At 41.8% G+C, this 22675-nt stretch overlaps 1 protein-coding gene across 4 annotated transcripts; it reads right to left on the reverse strand.

The window, feature by feature from the left end:
* Window positions 1-13: 13 nt before the first annotated feature.
* Window positions 14-15851, reverse strand: hap1 (huntingtin associated protein 1). 4 transcript variants are annotated; one of them, XM_069705000.1, is made up of 15 exons: window positions 15316-15851; window positions 11028-11104; window positions 10675-10791; window positions 10477-10571; window positions 8711-8819; window positions 8454-8532; window positions 8234-8364; window positions 7970-8044; window positions 7451-7662; window positions 4547-4756; window positions 4108-4445; window positions 3276-3464; window positions 2987-3089; window positions 2606-2664; window positions 1487-1578 (listed from the first exon to the last, which is right to left on the reverse strand). In XM_069705000.1, the coding sequence occupies exons 1-14, from the start codon at window positions 15503-15505 to the stop codon at window positions 2625-2627; spliced, it is 1965 nt and encodes a 654-aa protein (XP_069561101.1). In that variant the 5' UTR covers window positions 15506-15851; the 3' UTR covers window positions 1487-1578; window positions 2606-2624. The 4 variants fall into 4 exon arrangements, with proteins under 4 accessions (XP_069561098.1, XP_069561100.1, XP_069561101.1 ...); XM_069704997.1 differs by lacking the exon at window positions 2606-2664 and having other exon boundaries at window positions 14-1578; XM_069705001.1 differs by lacking the exons at window positions 1487-1578; window positions 2606-2664 and adding an exon at window positions 2674-2895.
* Window positions 15852-22675: the final 6824 nt, after the last annotated feature.

A 22675-nucleotide genomic window follows, 5' to 3' on the forward strand; every position in this document is an offset into this window, starting at 1 on the left:
TTCACAACTGTACTGGATGGAAATGCAGAGTTTTATTCACAGGTGGTACAACTTATCATAGACATGCTGACATCTACAGCTGTGACACTAACAGACTACAGCGAACAGCAGTGCAGAGAAAACTGTTTGGTTGATTTAAATCACAACGCAGATTATTACAACCTGTGTTTTATGATTTCTTCCCTTTTACTTCCACAGTATCCTATGCCTTTTCTTTTGTTTGCTACAGTTCATAAAGAAACATGCTCTTCTACTTGAATGTATTAAATAAACATTCCCCTTGACGTCACTGAGGAATCACTTTGAATGCACGATCCAGATCAAATCCAACAGTTTCAGAGTTCCTGATGACGAGATGCAGCAGATTTGTACAAGAAGAGAGTAAATACACATGTTGTCTTCGATGCAGCATGGCAGACCTGATTTGGTTTTCTGCTGAGGTTTGGCTCAGAATAAAGTCCCAGAGGTCTGAACTACAGGATGACAGCAGCTGATGAGCTGCAGACAGCTAAAGGATGTCGACATGATTAACACGAGTCAGCAGTTAGTGGCGGACGTCTTCGCGGTGCTTTTAAATCAGTTCGACCGTATTTACATGCTGTTCTCAGTGCAGCGGCCGACAAGCAGGAAGACCGGAGTTGTGTTTCAGTGCATTCGAATGTTCTTCAGTGTAACAGCATTGGTTTGGTTTGTGGTTTCAACTAACAGTAATTTACTGCACAGTTTGTTTGTTTTAATTTTCCCAAAGGACAATGTCATTATTTACACATAGCTGATGTTTCACTTTGGAAAGTAAAAAAAAAAAAAAAAAAAAAAAAAAGAGGTTTTCTGAATCAGTGATGGGAAAAATTGTAAAATGACATTCACAAAAAATACAGTATAAAAAGTGTGGGTTTTTTTTTCCTTCAGTATGATTCTTTTTTTTGTGTAAAAAGAAGTGATAGAGTGAAACAAACAGGTGATGAAGTGGCTGTCCTGAGATGAAGATGTCCCAAACAACAAGTTACTGTGCACGAGTTCATAGAAAAACAAAATCCTACACACGACCAACAACTCCAATATGGCTCTAACACATTCTGTGGCTTTTGTTGTCCAGACACAGGTGCTGCAGTCCTGAACTGCAACGTGGGGAATCACACGGCTTCATGCAAAGGTGACTCCGGTGAGTGAGAGACACGTCACACTTTGGGCGGATGTGCGAGTGGGTCATTGCTGTCAGCTGTCCGGCCCGTCATCCCCCAGGCCGCCACTCTGTGCAGCCCCAGCCTCTGCAGCTTCTCCACCAAGTTCAGGCTAAAAACGCTCCTCCTTCCGGCCGTGGACGGGCCGCCGCCTTCGTCTTTCACCGGCAAACACGGAGGTTGTGTGCTGTGGCTGTAGTGCAGGTTGTGCTGAGGATGAGGAGAGGCGGAGATGCCGCGCTCTCGCAGCAGCTGCAGGAGTCCCAGTGATAAGGCGGTCACATTAGTGGTGGAGGTGGAGGTCCGGCTTCCCCAGCCAAAATGCTGCCGGGGGGGAGGAGGTGACGCGCTCACGTGCTCACAGCTCCGACAAGATGGCAGGCTGAAAGAGTGAACGCTGCCAACAAAAAAAAAATAATAATAATTGAAGCAAAATAATATGACACAACAGCTGTTTTTGCATGCACATACACACTCTTACAAAATGACCAAAAAACAGGCGATGTTAAAGGTCTCGGTTAGTTCACTATCAGATGGATAAACGTGATGTTAGTGAGTCGGCGCTGATGAAACAGGAACTGGAGGTTTTTCTGAGATGAGAACCTGAAACGCTCAACACGCATCATAACATGTAGTAATGAGGAGAACAAAGCACAGACGGAGCAGCTCCGTTAGTAGGAGGTGAAGAGCGATAAATAACAGAAGCACAGTGTTCCCACAAAACATTACGATTCATCCCCACCTCTATTCATAAGTTGTATAATAAGATTTAATACATGTTAATAGCTCACTATAATGCAGTTGTAAGCAGCTATTAGAAGACCAACTGTTTATTCATGTATTTATGTCAATAATATTCCCACATAGTTCACAAATATATCTGTTTAAATTTTAATATTATAAAGACAAAATAATGTTGTGATGATTATATTATTTTGACTTGATGTAATGATGTCATATTGTTATGCAGCATCATATGATGCAACTTGACTAACAGCAGCTCAACAGGATCTAAATCTCACTCTGACTTTAGTCATTTAGAAACTAAATAAGACATAATTACTAAATGCAAACTGTTGCATTTATTCTGACTTATAAAACTATAACAATTTTTGCTGTAATTTCTTTTTTTATTGCAATTTGCCTTAAAATGATCAAAGAAATATTTTCCATTGTTTTTTTCATATCATCAAGAATATCACTACCACAGAAGAACAAATAAAATATTGTTTTTTTTAGAAATTATTTTAGGGCCGCATTTTCCACCTTTAATAAACAGTCTGCATACGAACCACATCGACTACATCAGATGTTTTGTAACCGAGATGTTATTTTGTAAAACGAGCATGGCACTGTGCATCTGCTGTTAATGTCCAATACATTTAGCAAGCATTCACAGTGCATCCGTAACTCTGCGCTCTTACTTTGCCCCAAAAGCTGCTTCTAGAGTTGAAGAAACAGCCTCGACAGGCGTTTTCTGCCTCTGAGGGAGTTCAGAGCAGAAGTTAAGACGGATTAAGAAAAAAAAAAAAAAAAAAAAAGCAGAGATGGAAAATAGGAAATCTGGAATACCCACACTTTAAATATAAGTGACACTCCAAAAAAATAAAGTTTTGAGTTAATCAGCTTATTGAACTCCTTATAAGCAGTAACTCAGGTCCATCAAATGAATGCTAAATCAATAGCAGCATTACAAGAGAAGATAGAAAATCACCTGGTAAAAAATATAGAAGGCAACACGACATCGTCAGAATAAAATCCCCAACAGTAGAATAGAGGTGGTGTTAGATATGTTAAAGTCTTACCCAGTGGAGAAGGAGGGGAGGAGGAGGGAGGGTTGGAGGACTTGGCAGGTGGTAATGGTATGTGTGGGAGAGGTCTGAGGGAGGTTGGGGCCCGATGGAGAGGCTGGGAGGTCACGGAGGGAGAAAAGGGAAACACACACATCTACTGAGCCAATGCAGAAGGAAACTACACTAATTGTTGCACAGCCATCTTGAATAACGAGAAGATATTCAAATCGATAAACATGGAATTTGAAAGATTGAATAGAAATGAAAGCTGGTGGTAGAAGTGTGTTAACGCGTGTCCTACCCAGGCCATGAGCTCCGGAGAGCTGCGACAGGTCCAGCTCGTCCTCCTCCAGGTCGTTCAGGCTGTAGACGTGCTGCATGTCGACCTCCAGCTCCCTGAAGTCTTTGGTCAGGACGCCCGGTCGAGGGTGCAGGATGCCTCCCAGGTTTGGTTTGGCCAGCTGCTGCCACTGGTGCAGAGTCACCGAGCCTGCCGGGGAGAGTCAGAGACGGCTGCAGTTAATAATGTGCTAATAGGAAGTAGAAGCGCTACAAATAACTGAGAACCAAAGGTTGCCTTATTATGTTTTATTATTCATGTATTTTTATTCTGTGTTCATCAGCACTGCCTCTCAGAAAATTCATAAAAAGGAGAGACTGATTTTTAGTGGCTCCTAAATGGAAGGTAAAAATAAATCTAAAAACAAAAGTTTCTTACCAAAGTGCAATGTTTGCTCACAATAGGCCCCAAATCAGAGAGAATGGAATTTAATTCTCCATAGAACATTTGCAAAGCCACTTTTTTGGAAGAATTTGAACTGACCAATGATTTTCAGAAGGAAAACTATTCAGAAGGAGTGACTTTAGCAAATGACACCTTAATGACTTGAGGAAAAAACGTATTGACTTTGTAATTCATGAGGGAAGTTGAATGGGAGTCTATGGAGCCAGAGCCTTTCTGGAGCCAACCTCTAGTGGCACTCGGTGGTTTTGCAGCTTAAGGCACTTGTGCATTGGCTTCCTGTTTCAGACCCAAAAGCTAAGTCCACTTTTACATACAGTCTACGGTGTGGTAACACGTTTCTACAGAGGCTGGAATGCGTTCCAGGACATTTTAAAGCTGAAGCTTTTACCTTCCAGAGGTTTGACGATCTGCAGACGGTCGGGCAGGTAGGACCTGGATCCTCCCGACGAGCCACAGGAGTGCTGTGAGCTGCCGTTGGAGTAGTTGGTGCCTGTGGATGCTGCCGGGCTGAAGGCCAGGCTGTCGTTGGGTGTCAGGAAGCCACTGGAGCCGTCGCCCTCCTCACAGTTCGCTGCCAAGGCACAGAGTTTACGTTCCCGCTCCACGTCGAAGAAGGGCCGCTCCGAGGAGTGGTTCTGCTGGCGGGCGGAGAGGCTGCGCAGGGCAGCTTCGAGGTCCTGGCCTCCCGGTGTGCCCGGCTGACCCAGACGTTTTAGACCACTAACACTACAGGATTTAAAGAATGTTGTTTTAACATCAAGAACAAAAGGTTTGAAATGTGTGAGCCAAAGTTCATGTAAAATGTTCCACTTGATATGATGTTGCACCTGATCTGAGCGTGAGTGGAGCTGGGCCGGTCCTCCAGGGTAAGGCTGGCGTTATCGGAGCCGTAGTAGCTGGTTCGGGGCGTGCTGTTGTAACTGGAGCGTGTGGACACCGGGCTGGAGCCCGGCAGGCCCGGTGAGTGGCACCGGGATCGCAGCCTCACAGCTTTGTTCACCACTTTCACGGTTTCAAACACTCGCCGCGGGTGGTTCCTGCCAAGAGAAACAGGGCGAGTGCCCATTATTCACACTGTAATATACAGTACAGCCCAAAAATATTCACATTAATACAGTTTTACACAAGCTGCAGCACAGTATTTAAAGTTAGTAGGATTTAAAAAGGGTCTTTATTATCATATGCAGGGGTTGTGATGTGATGTCAGTTTGAAACTCCCTCAGACTGAAAGAGAACATGAGCCTCCATCCAGCCAGCACTGGTTTATTAGTTCCTTGTATGATTGTGAATATAGATCATTTTAAAAATGACTATGTTTTGGCGTAGCCTTCAAAATCTTCACCAGGCTGCATGTGCATCAGAGCAGATTTGATTGGCGGTTGCCTGGCAACATAAACAACCCCAAAACTGTTATCAGGTTTTGAATGTTGCTAAACTCTGGTTAGTAAGTTGAAATATGTGACAGAGCAACGAAGCAGAAAGAGAGACCACAGAACATTTTAAAAAAAAAACAATAGTTGCATGTGTTTTGTTGTGATTTGATTACTAAATGGATCCTCGACTACAATTCTAGAGTTAACGGCTCCTCAGTTCAAACATCAACAAAACAGAGACACTTTCACGCTTTCAGCTTCAGTCCACAACTTCCTCACAAACTACACAGCGATATCTCTGCAGAGCCATGGACGGCCGACTCAAGACAAGAAACAAGGTAAGATTTCAAAAGTACCAAATTTGACTGAAGTCCCTGATTTAACTGCTTGAAACTGAACTGCATGACATAAAAAAAGCAACATAGCTCATTTTGGATATATTATTTTTTCGGTATGTTTTTAGCTCAATTCGACTTGTATATTTCTGTTTTTAAGAGACGACAGCGAAGGAATAAAGCCAAAAAACACGAGCCTCCGACCTGCAGTCCAGCTGCAGATACCAGAGTTCTCGCCCTCAGACGAGCTCTTCAGTCAACGAAGAGAAGCGTCACTAAACTGGCGTCAACCAACATTAATCTGAGACGTAAAAACTGTGAAATTCTGGAGAAAATCAAAGATGTACAGAAGCAATTTCAGAGGAAATGCATGTTAACAAGAAATGAGATCCACAGGTTGGAGGGAGTTTTGAAAGGTGCAGAAACCGAAAAAACTTTTGAGAAAAAAGAAGCTGTGTTGAACAAAATCCCAGCAGAAGAGGGAAAGTGGGGATTTGATAAGAACAAAACCGTCACTGAGCTTAAAGATATGCAGGAGAAATACCAAAAGCAGAAAGATGAGATAATGAAAAAGGACAAACTGATGACAATCTTCAAGAGTGAAATGTTTGCTCTCACAAAGGCGAATTTACAAACTATATTTGCAATGACCCAGAAAGAAGCAGCACACAAGCAGATTGAGATTCGGTGGAAAAGACAATGTGAAGCTCTGGAGGTTCGGCTCCGTGAGGAGATCACTAGAAGGGAGGACAGAGAGAAGGTATGTCTCTCATTTATATTTAATCTCATCTATTTGTTCAGAATTTCACTGCCTGATCAAAATAAACAGTTTTTTGTTTTTTTCCAGGAGCTTGCCTCAGAAAAGAAGGAGAATATATAATATATATATATATATATATATATAACAGCACAGACAAACATGCCGCCATCAGCTCCACCTCATCATCTCTGCTGGTTCAGTGAGGATCATAAGAAATAAAACTGGACTCCTTCTGCAATAACGTTGTTTAGAGTTGAGTTATTGATGTTTTAACCTGAGACTCCTTCAGGTTCCACACACATCAGAATCATCCGGCCCTGAACGCAACACTTGGGGTGAATTTAACCAAATACAGAGTGTGTCGAGTAGTCCCACTGCAGACTGCACAGCATGATGGCAATGGAGTTTCTACTACCAGCAGAAAACTGTCCAAAAGTCCAACTTGATCTGATTGGGGCTGAAATCCAAAGGAAAACAATTACGCAAACATTTTCAACTAAATAACTTCATTTCAAACATCTTATAACATTAAATGATCAGTTCCACAATCTGTTCATTTTATTATTCACCATGAAGCAGCGGTATGTTTCAGACTATAAAAAACGATCACACATCGTGAGCTGGATGGGAAAGATGTGACTCTGCTGTCTCAGTTTATTTTCAATCTCAACTATCGATTTTATTCTCTCACAGCAAATTGGTTTGGATTAATGTTGGAATCAACTGAAATCAAGTCAAGTAGTTATTCACTCTATTAAAAGACATAATGAACACAATCAATTCAAACTTTTTGGCAGAAAACACAAACTTCTCAAACTCATTGTGCAGCCGAACCTGTTTTGTGTTCCCATGAGTTTGTTACAAATATGTATTTTGTGTAAAATAAGAAATGACCTCTCTCTCAGTCCTTTGCAGAATTTAGAAAGTTGTCAGAAATGCATGTGAATATTCCTCGTGTCGTTGCATTCAGACACTAAGACCATAACGTTAGAGTGGAACTAGCAGGGAATTGAAGCACTTCAGGCTCACAGTTGGTGTTCAGCTTGTTAACTTCAGTTTTCTAAACTCTAAACTTTGTGTACTGATTGAAATGTGTAAAAAAAAAAAAACTCAAGAAAGGCCTCATACATCAGAACCAATCAGAACTGCTCCCAGGCCTTCACAGTGTAAACTGAAGCATCCATAACCAGAAAAATGTCAAAGTCAGACACTTTGAGCCTTTCACATGAATGATGTGATCACTGTTCCAGGTGACAGACTCACTTGTACTCGGAGGGAGCTGGGGTGTCCAGGCCTTTGCGGAAGGTGCCTTCAATCTCTGCTGCCAGACAGTCCATGGGCAGAACGGAGGCCAGCGCGGTGTAGCGCTGCACCGTGCTGTTGGGCACGCTCTTGTTTCGCAGGTTTTTGATGTCCTCTCGGGCCTCCTGGAGCATATCCTCGCACTCAGAGTACTTGTCCTGCAAGTCCTTGAGCTGCAGACAGGGGGGAAACAAACAGGTCACGTCAGCAGGCAGAGAGGAGGCTCATGGGAAACCATGTTGTGGCTTTTAAAATCTCAACTGTACATTTTAGTTTAATATTCGGCTTCTGGAAATGCAGACAATCATATTCTAGGCAAGTAATCTAGGGAGGCTCATCATGTTTCAGACTTCTATCTCTACATCATGACATATTCAGCCACGCAGAAAGAAAAACAAAAACGAGCACACGTAATGTGACAGCATTTCAGTCCTAATCCAAACATATTATTGAAGTCACTAAGAAAATAAAGCTTCTTGCCTCTGATTGGAGTTTCAAATGGATCTCACGAGAGGCACTCAGGTGTTGGTTCAGTTCCTCGTTGTCATGGGAGACCTAGAAGGATCAGACAGGAATTTAAAAGGTGTAAGTATTTAATGTCATCAATTACAGAACGTGTCAGTGTGAGTCTGTGTGTGTGTGTGTGTGTGTGTGTGTGTGTGTGTGTGTGTGTGTGTGTGTGTGTGTGTGTGTGTGTGTGTGTGTGTGTGTGTGTGTGTGTGTGTGTGTGTGTGTGTTCCTCACCGCGTTGCAGCGGGCCTGCAGGTCAACGATCTGAGCGAGCAGTGAGCTGATCTCCTCCTGCTGCCGGAGAGAATCTTCTACTTTTCGTGCCAACTCGTCTGACAGATCAACCACCTGCTTATTGACAGATGCTGAAACACACGAGTCCCATAAATGAAACCTCTATCACACTCACAGTTACACAATGTGAATCTACAGGAAAGGAGACCCGGACACTTACTGAGCTCCTCCACACACACCATCATCAGCTCCTGCTCCTGCTCCTCGTAGTTGCTGGTCTCCGTGGAGAGCTCACTGGCCTGCAGACACAACGTTGATGTCAGCTGTTTACATGAAGCCGTGTTACAAAGACACTGCACACTCTGCTGTCTACTATCGAGTCAAACATAACCATAAAGAATGATAATGTTTTATAAGCCTTATTTTCTCCAAGACTATATCAGAAATCCTTCTTTAATTCCCTCCAGCGTTGTTTACCTCTACACGCAGCTTGCGGTTCTCTTCTTCTAAACCCTTCAGCTTCTGCTGCAGGAAGTCGTAGTGGACGAAGCTGCTGAGAGAACTGCACGATTCATTCCTTTTAATTCTACATTAAGAAAAAAAGAGAAATGCATTCCATTAAAATATAGTATATATACGATAAATACTCAACACCAAAACAAAAGCTGGTACTATTAAATAAATACATGTGTCTGTTTAGTTTAATCTTTTGTTGTGAAACTATCACAATAAATTCTTAGTTGACTCTGATGTTCAGGCCAATGACGGTTTATTGTATATTTCTAGACAAGATGTTATTGCAGTTAGTTTTAAATTGGGTTATAATTAACACCTTAAACAGTATTAATTAACACTTTAAACAGTATTTTTAGCTGAAATGAAAAATATATTTAAAGAGAACATTGATGACAATGATCAACTGTTTTAAAATGTAAATAAATGTGTCATAACTGATCTATGAACTGCAGGATATACGTAGCATGTGCGCGTTTCTATGTTGTGTGTTTCTATGTTGTGTGTTTCTATGTTGTGTGCGTTTATATGTTGTTTCTATGTTGTGTGCGTTTATATGTTGTTTCTATGTTGTGTGCGTTTATATGTTGTGTGTGTTTCCATGTTGTGTGTTTCTATGTTGTGTGTGTTTCTATGTTGTGTGTTTCCATGTTGTGCGTTTCTATGTTGTGTGTGTTTCCATGTTGTGTGTGTTTCCATGTTGTGCGTGTTTCCATGTTGTGTGTTTCCATGTTGTGTGTTTCTATGTTGTGTGTTTCCATGTTGTGTGTTTCCATGTTGTGGGTTTCTATGTTGTGTGTTTCCATGTTGTGGGTTTCTATGTTGTGGGTTTCTATGTTGTGTGTTTCTATGTTGTGTGTTTCTATGTTGTGTGTTTCTATGTTGTGTGTTTCCATGTTGTGTGTGTTTCTATGTTGTGTGTGTTTCTATGTTGTGTGTTTCTATGTTGTGTGTGTTTCTATGTTGTGTGTTTCTATGTTGTGTGTTTCCATGTTGTGTGTCCATGTTGTGTTTCCATGTTGTGTTTCCATGTTGTGTGTTTCCATGTTGGGTTTCCATGTTGTGTTTCCATGTTGTGTTTCCATGTTGTGTGTTTCCATGTTGTGTGTTTCCATGTTGTGTGTTTCCATGTTGTGTTTCCATGTTGTGTGTTTCCATGTTGTGTGTTTCCATGTTGTGTTTCCATGTTGTGTGTTTCCATGTTGTGTGTTTCCATGTTGTGTTTCCATGTTGTGTGTTTCTATGTTGTGTGTGTTGTGTTTCCATGTTGTGTGTTTCCATGTTGTGTGTTTCCATGTTGTGTGTTTCCATGTTGTGTTTCCATGTTGTGTGTTTCCATGTTGTGTGTTTCCATGTTGTGTTTCCATGTTGTGTGTTTCCATGTTGTGTGTTTCCATGTTGTGTGTTTCCATGTTGTGTGTTTCCATGTTGTGTGTTTCCATGTTGTGTGTTTCCATGTTGTGTTTCCATGTTGTGTGTTTCTATGTTGTGTGTTTCCATGTTGTGTGTTTCCATGTTGTGTGTTTCCATGTTGTGTGTTTCCATGTTGTGTTTCCATGTTGTGTGTTTCCATGTTGTGTGTTTCCATGTTGTGTTTCCATGTTGTGTGTTTCCATGTTGTGTTTCCATGTTGTGTGTTTCCATGTTGTGTGTTTCCATGTTGTGTGTTTCCATGTTGTGTGTTTCCATGTTGTGTTTCCATGTTGTGTGTTTCCATGTTGTGTACCCACGGTGAGTGAGACTGAGCGTTCTCCGTCTCCTCGGTGCTCGCGTAGAACTGCAGGAGGTCGTCCCGCATCGAGAGCTCATGTCGGAGTTGAGCGATCTAGAAAGATGAGTTTTGATAACCTGAGTGAGTTTGATCTCAGCAAAGATGAAGTATTTCGGTGCGACTGCTCGTGTGTGGATCCAGAGGTTTTTGTTTGTACCTCCTCCTTTGTGGTTTCCAGCTGTTCATCCAGAAGTTCGTTGCGGGCGGTCAGTTCCTGGTTTTGCTTCAGGAGAGACTGACCGATTCGCGCTGCTAACTCCAAATCCCGCTCTTTCTGCATAGTCATAAACAAATACACAGATATTTGGATATTTTTAAAATCAGGAAATCACAGTTGTTGTTGTTGTTGTTTTTCAACCAAGTTTTTTTTAATTTGAGCATATCGATAGAAAGACTCAGACTAGACTTCGACTTGGTTAATCCGGTGGGGACATTTAGAAGAAGGCTGATGGTCAGTGAGACATCAGTATAATCCTCTTTAATCCGGTTCATCTGCTGTTTCCGTCTTACCTCCTCCAGCAGGTGGGTGACTGCCTTAATGTCCTGATACGTCTTGGTGACCTGGCCCACTCTGTCTGAGCACAGCACTGAGGGAGGAGGGAGAGACAGACAGAGAGACAGGCAGAGACAGAGAGAGACAGAGGACACGGCAACCAGTCAGCCTTTCTGACTGTACAACAGTTATGAACCGTAATAACAAGCCAACTGGGAGACTTTTGTAATTTTGGCTGATATCTTCCTCTATTTGTATTTTTCAACAAACTACTAGAATTACAACAACATACAATCACATGAAGGAGCCACAGTTGTACTCAAAAGAGAGATAAAACAGTTGTTCAAGGTTTATTGTAGTTAATATAGTAGTTGTAGTAAAAGTTCATAAGTTCTGTAATACGAGTTTCGGAGCAGATAGCAAACTGTCAAGAATGAACCAATCAAATCACTTTCCCTTTGATTTCTCTATTCATAGTTCCTGGTTGTCGGTTGCATTTCTGGATGTACTCGTATGATGAAAATGGATTATGGATCACGTGTTTTTAGAATTATTCCTGGATTACATAATCATGTAAACAAGCGTGGAAAGAGAGGCTTCCCTCATGAACTTGTCCTTGTCATGTCATTATCATTCAGCATTGACCTACAACAACAGACCGAGACTGAAATCAATCGTCTTGCTTCAGGTTTGAAGCGCTCCAGACCACAACATCTCCATGTGGTCAGCCAGAGAGTGATCCTCTTAGCTTGATCCTTTTCAGCCCAGATAAGACGTCCATTAAGACCTCCTTCTCCTGGACACCAATATAGCTCACCGGGACAGTTTGCCAGGGTTCGACCGACTGAAGCGTTCCCACCAGCGGGACGCGTCCGGCACGGAGGGAACACAGACTGACTGATGACCTGCGACTTTGTTTACGTCTTGTAGAATGAATGAAGCGGGCTGAAGGTGTTTAGAGGATGAATTAGTCATTTCCTCTCAGGACAGTGGAGACGGACCGTCACTGAAGTGGAGGGGCCTTTAATTAAAGATATTCATGCACTCCACATCATCTCTGATTGGTTAATTAACCATTTCACTGGAAATTTAAAGGTTATTACTTTGTCTGACACTAAGTTTTTCCAATTGTATTATTATTGTTATTGTTTAGTGGCCGACCTCATTCACATTTAATGCATACAAACTGTTAACATCAAATTAGACTTTGGTTAAGGATGCACAGAATTTGCCTTCACTGGTGTTTAACTGGTCGTCGCTACATACCTCAAAACTAAAATCCGCTGTATAATCTCACTTTCAGTTGAAAGCTCAGCTGCACTAAAGCTACAGGACGTTGGTTTACAGCAACATATTTAGATTACAGGTCCTTGAATTTGGCCTGAATTCACAGAGACTGGATATCTGTAACAGGATCTCATCAGCCTGATGGGAAGACGCTAACCTTGTGCTGAACAGTAAAGTCACCTGTATACTGGCCATTAATTATAAAACATGAATCAAGTCTACAGCAGTCTGAGGGGATTTGTCATCAGATGGAAGTCTTGTTTCCATCTTTACTAAGTAGATTTAAGACAAACGCAGTAACAGAAATATTTCACGCATTTTAACGTGATAAAATCCCCAAAAGGTTTTTCCAGACTCGTTTGTCAGGACGGGGACAAACATGATGGACTTCATGTGTCAAAGTTGCTCTTTCAAGAGTTGAATCTGGGACACGGAGACGACAGAAGGACGTTGGGGACCCTGTGGACTTCTCTGATGCTCACTGTTGGCTGTACAACAGGTCTGCTGACAGGATGTCATTTTTCTCTCAAGGACACTGCAGCAGGACAAACGGACCTGAACACTCGACCTCAGATAGCAGGAGGAACTTAGCGCTGTTAGTCCAGCCTGATTCCCAACAGTCAGGCCGTAGATACCGTCTAGTTTATTAAGTAATACAAATGAACGACATTATATTTGACATATATATATATATATTTGATCAAATAAACTCAAGTACTCAAAATAAAACTCTAAAACTTCCTCTGATGATGAAACTCGTGTGATATGTTCAAGAGCTACACAGCAGCAGCTGGAGGGCCGGAGAGGAGTCCAGATAATGAAGTCTGATTTAATGCATTCGGTTCGTTACACTGCTGAAAGCAAAGACAGGAAGTTTAACAGAAGAACTCCCATCATGCACCTCGAACATTCAACCAACAAGAGCGTGAAGACGTCGATTTCTGATGTCTGCTTATTATATTTCATTACGTTGAATCAGAGAATCAAGCGATGGCCGCGATGAACCGTAAGATAGATCATTTACACGTCTTCTGGAGAACTAAAGGGCTAGTTAGTTAAAAACACATCCAACAAACGAACAACAGGTTAATCAGATAATTGTTCAACTTCCCTAAATCCTATTGTACTGAAAGTGGATTACAGCAGCCTGACAGGATGTACCGAAACATACAAAATCAGATCACAGCAAATCATTCAGATGATCTCAACTGTACATCATATTTCTTTAGTTGTCAGTCTGCATGAATGATAAAGTAAAGAACAACTTTTATTTACATGGATAATGTTGTTGTAACTGTTAGTCAATCGACTAATGAGCATGATGCTCATTTTTCTTATTTGCATCCTTTACAAATTGGCACGTTGACTGAACATCGATTCAACCAGGAGAAATATCGGATCTATTTCCCGTTGACCCGACTGCTGCAGAGCAGATCAGGAAAGACTGCGATGCCAGCGAGAGGTTTCAGGGTTCCTCTGGATAAACCCTGCTGACTTAGGTATGCTTATGATGTTGGTTTTGTTGCGGGATCAGACGGGCATTGATGATCTCCTGGAATAAGCTTCACAATGACCCACTGGGTTGATCTCTTTGTTCTGAAGGAGCACACGTGATCAGATCATCGGGGGCTAAAACTTCTCTCAGATCTTCTTTGTCTAAATCTGTCTGGACATTTTATTTTTGTGCCGTTTAAGCTCGTCGACATCCGTTTAACTATCAACAGATTTAACAATCTAATTTAATAATTTAACAATGGTAACGGTAACATAAATAAATATGAGGACTTAAAAAAAAAAAGCATTTAGCTCCTAGCAAAATAGACAATTCCACATAAAACAAGCACAAGCAAGAAAAATTACACACATTACATGAAAGGCCAAATATTTAGTCCCGTTTTCCTGGAGGGGTGCCCACGTCGCAGTATTGGTGCGGGTGCCCACCACATCCCCATTTAGACAAAGAACGCCCCATAAAGAGGAGAATAGAGACTCGCTGCTCATTCTGACATCTAAACGGGAAAAGCATTTCAAAAAATTGGGCAACAACACTAAATAATAACAAAACAAACTGTTCAAGAGAATAAGTCAGGAAACACTCTTAAATGATCATCTAAAATAAAAAATTTGTATTTTTTTTTATCACATAAATTTAATGTACCAATAGTCATTGCTCAAGGTGACAAAGTGAAAGCAAAGACACCTGAAATGAATGGAGTGAAACAGGCAGCAGCTCAGTTAATGAACCCGCAACCATTAAACAGCAGTCCGTCTCATTACAATTTAATTCTCAATGCTTACAAGCACAAGTTTCCCTCTAAACTGTCTCAAAGTACTTTAGATTTCTTTGCAGGGGTGAAAAAAAAAATCTAAAAAATAAAATGTTTAGCAATAAAATGAAATGTTATAATCCTCTATAAATACATCAGAACAGAAAACAACAATTTAAAATGCTGGTAATTACAATTGCTTACATGTACACGTGCCTTTAATGCACTGCTGCAGCATGTGCGGACACACACACACACACACACACACACACACACACACACACAGGCACACACACACACACACAGGCGCACACACACACACACGCACACACACACACAGGCAGTGACCTTCACCACACTAAGAGGAAACATTCAAGTTTAATATATTTACAAAACTTTACTTTCATGGTGAACTAAATCTTGTGCCGTGACCCCGAGCTGTCCGTTGAATGTTAATCCTCCGTTTGCATGACCTATCATCAATGACATCACTGCACCCTGCAGCACATGCAGCGCAATATTAAGTATTTAAGCACTTAGATAACGAAGCCCTTGACTACACAACGGACCACAGAGCACGGCAGACAGCAATGTTTGACCTGCAGGGTCCAAATAAACACATAAACTCTCTCTGTTCATATTTAATGAATTACTTAACTTCTACATTCCTGAGGTCTCTAAGTACGAACTCAGATCTCTGATCAGTCTCTGCTTTCTCCATTCTGTCACATCACACGCTGCCTTATCTCACCTTGTGTCACTTCCCTGCAAAGGCTGTTGTTGTTATTGTTATTGCTGTTGAGACATTTCTTCTCCTCCTCCACTGTTTCATCCACAACACTGGAGGAGCTCTTCTCCTCCTCCTCCTCCTCCTCAGACGATGAGCAGCTCCACACCTCCATGGTGACCGGAGAAAAACTGCCCTCCATCTCTGCGTCCATGCTGTAAATCCCTTCTTCCTCCGGTCCTACTGTGTGTTAGCTGTGCCGTCACACACCAGCTGTGTCTCTGGCATGATTCTGCTGTTGTGTGTGTGTGTGTGTGTGTGTGTGTGTGTGTGTGTGTGTGTGTGTGTGTGTGTGTGTGTGTGTGTGTGTGTGTGTGTGTGTGTGTGTGTGTGTGTGTGTGTGTGTGTGTGTGTGTGTGTGTGTGTGTGTACAGTCTCCACTAGCCTACGTGAGTGGGTGTATGCACCTGTGTTTGTGTGTGCAAGAGAACCTGAGCTGCTTGCTGTTAATATATAATCCCTCAGACTGGACGAGCGATCTGTCGTCACGCCTGCCTCCGTTCACCTAGCCACGTTGGACTACCGGGTAAGAAGCAGGGGAGGAGGAGGAGGAGGAGGAGGACGACGAGGAGGAGGAGGAGGAGGGGTAACAGAGGAGACAAACTCTAAACCACCTGCCACAGAACTGATATTAATCCCACCGACCCTGTCCACTCACTGAAAGATGAGAAAGATGTGGCTATAACGGACAAAAATATTTAGGATGAGAAACTGATGCAGCTAAAAAGGATGCTGCACAAAGCCCCCACACCCCCGTGCACTGGGGGAGATGGTAGGTTCCACCTATCATCTTCTCCACACATACGTAACAGCAGATAGAGAGAGCTCTGCGTCATGCTGGTGCAGACAGAGCCACACCCACTGATGGAGGCTGATGGAGGCTGATGGAGGCTGACGGAGGCTGATGGAGGCAGCAGCCTGTATGCTTAAACATTAAGTCCCTTTTTACATGAATAACTGATTCAAAATAATTTCTTTGAGCACAATTTTTACATTTTTGGAATAAAGAAAATGGTTTACATATTTTGAGGATCAGTCTGCTTTTCTAGATTATTCGGGCAATCAGAGAGATTGTTTTTGATTGGATTTATTTCCAATTAAGATGAATTCTATTACTATGATCCGTAGTAGCTCTGCACTCTGTCATCATATTCACTTCATCCTCTGCCCCTTCAGTATCTTCCTCAGACACAGCTGTTTCTTTCAATCAAATATTAACCTCCTCATTAATTTTAAACCCACAAACAGACTCTTTGCAGGTCAAGTACGACTTCTCCAATCTCTTCTATCCCATTTCTGTGTCTTTGCAAGCGTTTCTAAGTCCCTGCAGAATAAAATCTTTGATGGGTTTTGTGCAAACGCTCCAGAGTGATGGTTCAACCACTGGAACCTAACAAGTCATCACTACAACTACATGATGGTTATAAGGAAGTCATTTTTTTAGGACTTTGCTCACAATAGCAAGCAGGACGAGTGCTTTGTCTTCAAGTACCTCACAGTAACAAAATCGGACTTCTACTGCTTTCAGTTTGGCCTTCTTTAGAAATCTAATCACCTGTCAACAATAAAGACAAACATTCACAGCCATTCACAGTTTTCTATATATTACACTGATATTCAATAAGGGCACTTAGATGGAGCTCCCTCAGCTGATCTGAGAGTCGTTCCCGTACACTCCTTTTGGAGGATCAGTGCTTTGGTAGATCATTAATGTTTATTTTGGTGTAGCTTACAAATGTGATCAAATGCTTCTCCACCTCCACACTGGTTGGTTGTACTATCATATTATCATGCTATGTTTCCTGTGCACTTTAAAACTTAACATTTTACCCTTTTTACCAAGTGTTTATAAATAAATAAAAACTTTTTAGCTGCAATAATATTACAAGTAAGTAACTTTGTTTCTTTGATGTTTGAAGAAGATGCTGTTCAGTCGTTAATTAGAGCTTTTTGCAGCTCTGTGGCTTCTTAGCTGCCTTCTGTGCGGCAGCTATGAAACCAAAATAATAAAGTGAAAGATGTTGGGACACTCAGCAGAGCTGCAGCGCAGGAAGAGTTCAGGCCTTACACATTACACATGCTCAATTTCTCATGGATTATCACAGCTTTAACAATTGGTGGTGTGCCACAGACTTTGCAGAGAGCTGAAGTATGGAGCCGTTGCAACATAATAGTGATCAATATTTAGGACAAAATGAAAGTTAACTTCAATTATTAAGGACTGAGGAACAAAAGTGTCTCATTAACAAACAGGACGCTTGCAAAAGCAGCGCTAGACTGGAAATAAAATGCAAAGAAATGGAACAGTTGGGGAACAGCGAGCTCAAGTAAAGAAGACCAATAAACAACACCATATGTCGCCTGCCTGAGATCCTGCTGCTGCAGCAGGGAACAACACGGCCCGGGCTGCATGGATCAGGTTTGTGTGTCCTGCTCCTGATAGTAAACATGTGGTTTGGCATCATCTTGGTACAGCTGGTATGAGGACAGTGAGAAACAATCAAATCACATCACTATAATTTAAGGTCTTTAGGATTAAGGGACGTCTTGGAATAAAGTTCCGATCTTTCCTGGAGTGTTGAGAAGTAGTTTAAACTGAAATATTCGACACATGTGAATAGTGGCCTTCATTATTTACTTTGTTATATTGTAGTAGTATGAGAAATATATAAAAAAAAAATATTGATTCTGGGAGTTTATGATGGTCGAACACAAGTTTCTGATAAAAAGCTTTCAATGAACCACAAAACTTTTCTTTGCAAATTTCCCTCCAAGGTAAATATGGCAGTTATTGAAACATTTAGAGTTGAATACTTAAAGTCAGGTTCTTCCAACTATTAAAACAAACGGATCAATTCTAACGGTCTAAGTGCATTCAGGTTAAAGATGTTGTGCTTGGTCAGGATGACTCGCTCATAACATGAACTAAACCAATCAGTGTCATCTCCCATTTCCTCTCGAATCCAGTTGCACTTTGACCTCGGTGGATCGCTGTACAACAGCGGATCGGCCGAGTGGAGGACAAGATGTTTCTCTGCGTAGGAAACGAATCCGCTCGTGTTCTGACTTTTGTTGGTCCATTCTGCATGACCATATCTGACACTAGCAAGGGCAGAAGTGTAGAGTTGTGATTGGTGACACTTTGCATTGGGTGCAAGAAAGAGCCCAAACTATAACATATATTGCTAAAAATAAGTTCCATATTTATCACGAGAATGACCACGCAGCAGAATCTACAGAAATCTAAAGACTCCATCATCAACCTTCCCTTTGAAGTCTGAGAGCTCACACATCTACAAAAGTAGAAAAGTGAGGGTGCACGTAACTTCGCATCGCCCCACAAGTCTAGACCACCTATGCGTCTAATTATAAATTGTTTATGGGTTGCTGTGGCAACTGACATGTCAAAATTGTGACCATGATGTCAGAGTGGCTCTGGGATGAGCCGTCAGCGGAAACTGCTCAGAGAAGCCAACTGGCGACAGGTTAATCGGCTTGGTGACATTTAACATCTGTGACTCACAAATATGGCTCTAAGCAGGGAGTGTGTGGAGGAGAGATTCAGCTCGACGCTATAAACACACACACACGTATTTCATTTTGTTACTAACTGAAGAAATGTAATGACTTCCTCTTGTCTGGATTAAATTCCCTCTCAAGCTCCATCAAACCTTCTTTGACAAAGGAAACACTTAAAAAACATCTCATTGTAGATGAAAACTAAAATATAGATTTATGCATGCAGCATTGTTTTCTCCTCATGAATGGGATTTAATGACCCTGCCGGCACTTGAAGATGCAACCATTTAAAGGAATAGTTCAACATTCGGGAAGTAAAAGTGTTGAACTGGTACTCAGCTTTTTGATTCAAGTCATTGTAGATGAGGATTTCTATTCTTAGTTTACCATAATGATCCTAAAATAATATGTCATTATAACTCATTTTCGAGAGACGCTGACTCGGGTCCATTTATGATCAGAATCAACACTAAATGCATTAAAGCGACACATTCATCAAACTTCACACTAGTTGTATGTTCTCTCTTATTCGTTGGAGTAACGGTGTGTATACTTTTAGAGAGTGTGATTCCTTCCTCAGCAGAACATGAAGTCCAGTAAGAAAGCAGCAACAAAAAGAAACACCAGACTGAACACGAGTCTGCCGATCATTTGGGAGGTCATCTGGGGATCAGACCCACGGAGCCGGACACTGGTAACTCCATCACTTCATCCCTCACTGTGTAAGTGGAAATAAAGCTGTACTCACAGAAGTACTTGAGTGTCTCTTCGATCTGCTCATGTGTGAGTCCCAGCACGACCCCTGGTGGCAGCAGAGGGGTGTGCAGCCAGTCGTCATGGTCGTATCCAAACACACTGTCTGCTCGAAGAGTGTAGTTGGGCTGACCTTCTGATAGGAGGCTCACTATCTCCAGCTCCGGCAGGTCTGAACAAAGGTCTGAGCGTGGGGAGTGTTTGCGTGTGTGTGTGTGTGTGTGTGTGTGTGTGTGTGTGTGTGTGTGTGTGTGTGTGTGTGTGTGTGTGTGTGTGTGTGTGTGTGTGTGTGCGCGCGCGTGCGTGCGTGTTGAATATATGAGTGGATAGGTTTATGTATTTGCAAAGAAAAACAGAAAGAGAGCGGCACTTTAACAACAAGTGTTACACTGCCCTCTACTGATAAATATATGAAACTAGAATTATCTAGAAAATGATAATATGCAGACTGCTTTAGTGAAGTTTTCAACTTTTGTATATTTTTACAATACTAATCATTTCTAATTAGTCTTTAAAAAAAACAACCTACCGGTTAGAGTGGACACATCGTGGCACAGTCGTTGGCCCAGGTCCCTGAGGTTCCCCGCTGATGCAGGCTGAAGAGGCTGGGGGTCCACCTCCAGGGCCCCCAGCGCCTCCCCCTGCCCCCCATGGAGGGAGAAGACTGACTGGGAGTCCAGATGGGCCTGTAAGGTCCAGGAGCAATAAGAAAGAGAAGCTCGAGGAGAAGATGAAAGAGGGAAGACAGGATGGGACAGCTTGACTGGGTCTGGAGGGTTCAGGGTGAAGGCCGACTCAGAGCTGGGTGTCCTACAGCGAGACGGACGCCCCCTGGTGGCTCAGGGAGAAAACACAGGCGTCCAGGGCATCTGTCTCTGGCTGGCTCTGAAGGGAGGGACTACAGGGAGGAAAACACAAAGAGAAAGAGAGGGAAGAAAAGAAGAGAGAGTAGAAGCATTATAATGTTTCAGGAATGCAATGTGCAAAAATGTTTTCATTACAATTCAGCTGCAAGATACTAATATCACAATTATTTTGCTCTATAGTGCAATTTTATATACACTAGTAATATATATATAATAATAATTATATAATACACTAGTAATACTAGACTGTATTATGCTGTGATGATTGATTTGTGTTTAACCTTGTGAATAAATATATCTAATAGAAAACTGGGACATCTTTGCTTCACATCTACTCAGTAAGAAAATAATGACAACTTTTAGTTTTTTAACTATCAGCAATTCAATAAACTCAGATTTAGTCAGAAACAAAGTTTTTGACATCTCTGACATTCAATTACAGCTGCAGGTTCACAAATTAAGATAGTTTGTGTTTTGAATTATTTGTACAGCCTTATTATAACATACTATGTTCCTGTGATCAAACTCAAGAAGACAAGCATGACATCATTATAATAAAAAGCAGCAACTCCAGTGAGCTTTTGTTTTTACAAGGTGAGAACATTTTTAGTTTCTGTAAAAAAAAAAACTAAAAAATCTGCACGTTCAGTTCATCATGTTAAATTGTAAGATAAATATTTTCATTAAAAAAAACACATTTTATTTTCATAAATACCCTCAAGTCTCATGACATAATGAAAATAAACAATCAGATGTATTAGAAACTGCAGCCTTGATAACAAACTTTCTATGTAAGTGACTCTCATGTATTTTTCAAAAGATGTGAAGTCTCCCAACAACAAACCTTTTCTCTGATTAAAGAGTATTTCACTCCAGACAAAGCAGGACCTGGCCTTGGTCAGTGTTATGGGGTCACAGAGATGGAGTTACCACCGCCTGAAGCAACAAACAGATCCGGTTCCTCAACATGACATCGCAGGCATATAAACATGGTGATGGTGTAAATTACACAGAAACATTATCGGTTAAAATATGACAGTCAAGATCTGCTCTTCTGTTCTGTGAGATCTCACAACATAAGGCACGTCTATATCAGAGTGCTTTTAAAGAGGTCAGAGTTCACTCTGTTGGAGACCTGCTTTATGTCAAAACATTATTTCCAGCATTACAGTAAAATATTAAAACAGTATCATCTCATCTTTCCACATCCTGCCTCACTGGTCCTGTTTGTTGGAGCATCAGTTCGACTTCATGCCGTCTGTGGAGACTCCTCAAGATTTTATATTGTACATGCAGACTTTTAGTTTTTTACAGATACTGAAAATGTTCTCGCATAGTAAATCTTGATCTATATGTCTGTGTATTATTGGTAAAATAATTCCTCTCTCATTAATTGAAGTGCTGTTTCACCCAGGCTACTAACAAAAGGACACTTGATACCTTGGCCCAGTTATTGCAGTCAATAAAACATGCAGCCCAGAGGACAAAAGGTTTGGCCCAGTTAAAGCAACAGCTACCGGCATATCACCGCCAACACAATGCAGGCACACACACACTGTAGGACACAGCTGAAGACAGCTGCTGCGTCCACATCCGACATCAAACACACCAGCATCAGTATCAGTATCACCCCCCCCCCCCACCACACACACACACACACACACACACACCCTCTCCCACCGAGGGTGCGTTTCCCCTCTCCGCGTTGGTCTCCGCTGCACCGTACATCCAATCAGCTGAGTGTCTTCATTTGCTGCCAACACCTCCCCATCCATCCTCTCTCTCTTGGAGATGTCAGAGGAGTCACATGACTTCAGCTTTCATATTCAGACCCTTCAGACCCTTCAGACTCTTTCTGGCAGTAAATCTATGGAGTGTGCAGAGAACCGGCTCTCACTTCCACGTGTCCATAACAGAATGACACCGACCTAACAGACACTATGGAGTTCAAATATCCTAATTTCATGTGCACGTAAAAACATTTTGAAATGCACTAATGGGGAAAACAAACGGGTGAAACTTCACATTTACACAACGTCAGCTCCAATTTAGCAGTTGCAGAAAGCCACCATCGGTTAGTTAACCATGCAGCCAGGCGAGACCCTGTCAGACACTTAGGGGTGACACTAGAGGACATGGTTATTAGCAAGCGCCCTGTCCTTTGTACTACCATCTTTTTAATAGTC

This window comes from Brachyistius frenatus, unplaced genomic scaffold (assembly GCF_029030835.1).
Source record: "Brachyistius frenatus isolate BFR_SWC_R1_liver_20210118 unplaced genomic scaffold, ASM2903083v1 Contig_53, whole genome shotgun sequence".
Lineage (NCBI taxonomy): Eukaryota > Metazoa > Chordata > Actinopteri > Embiotocidae > Brachyistius > Brachyistius frenatus.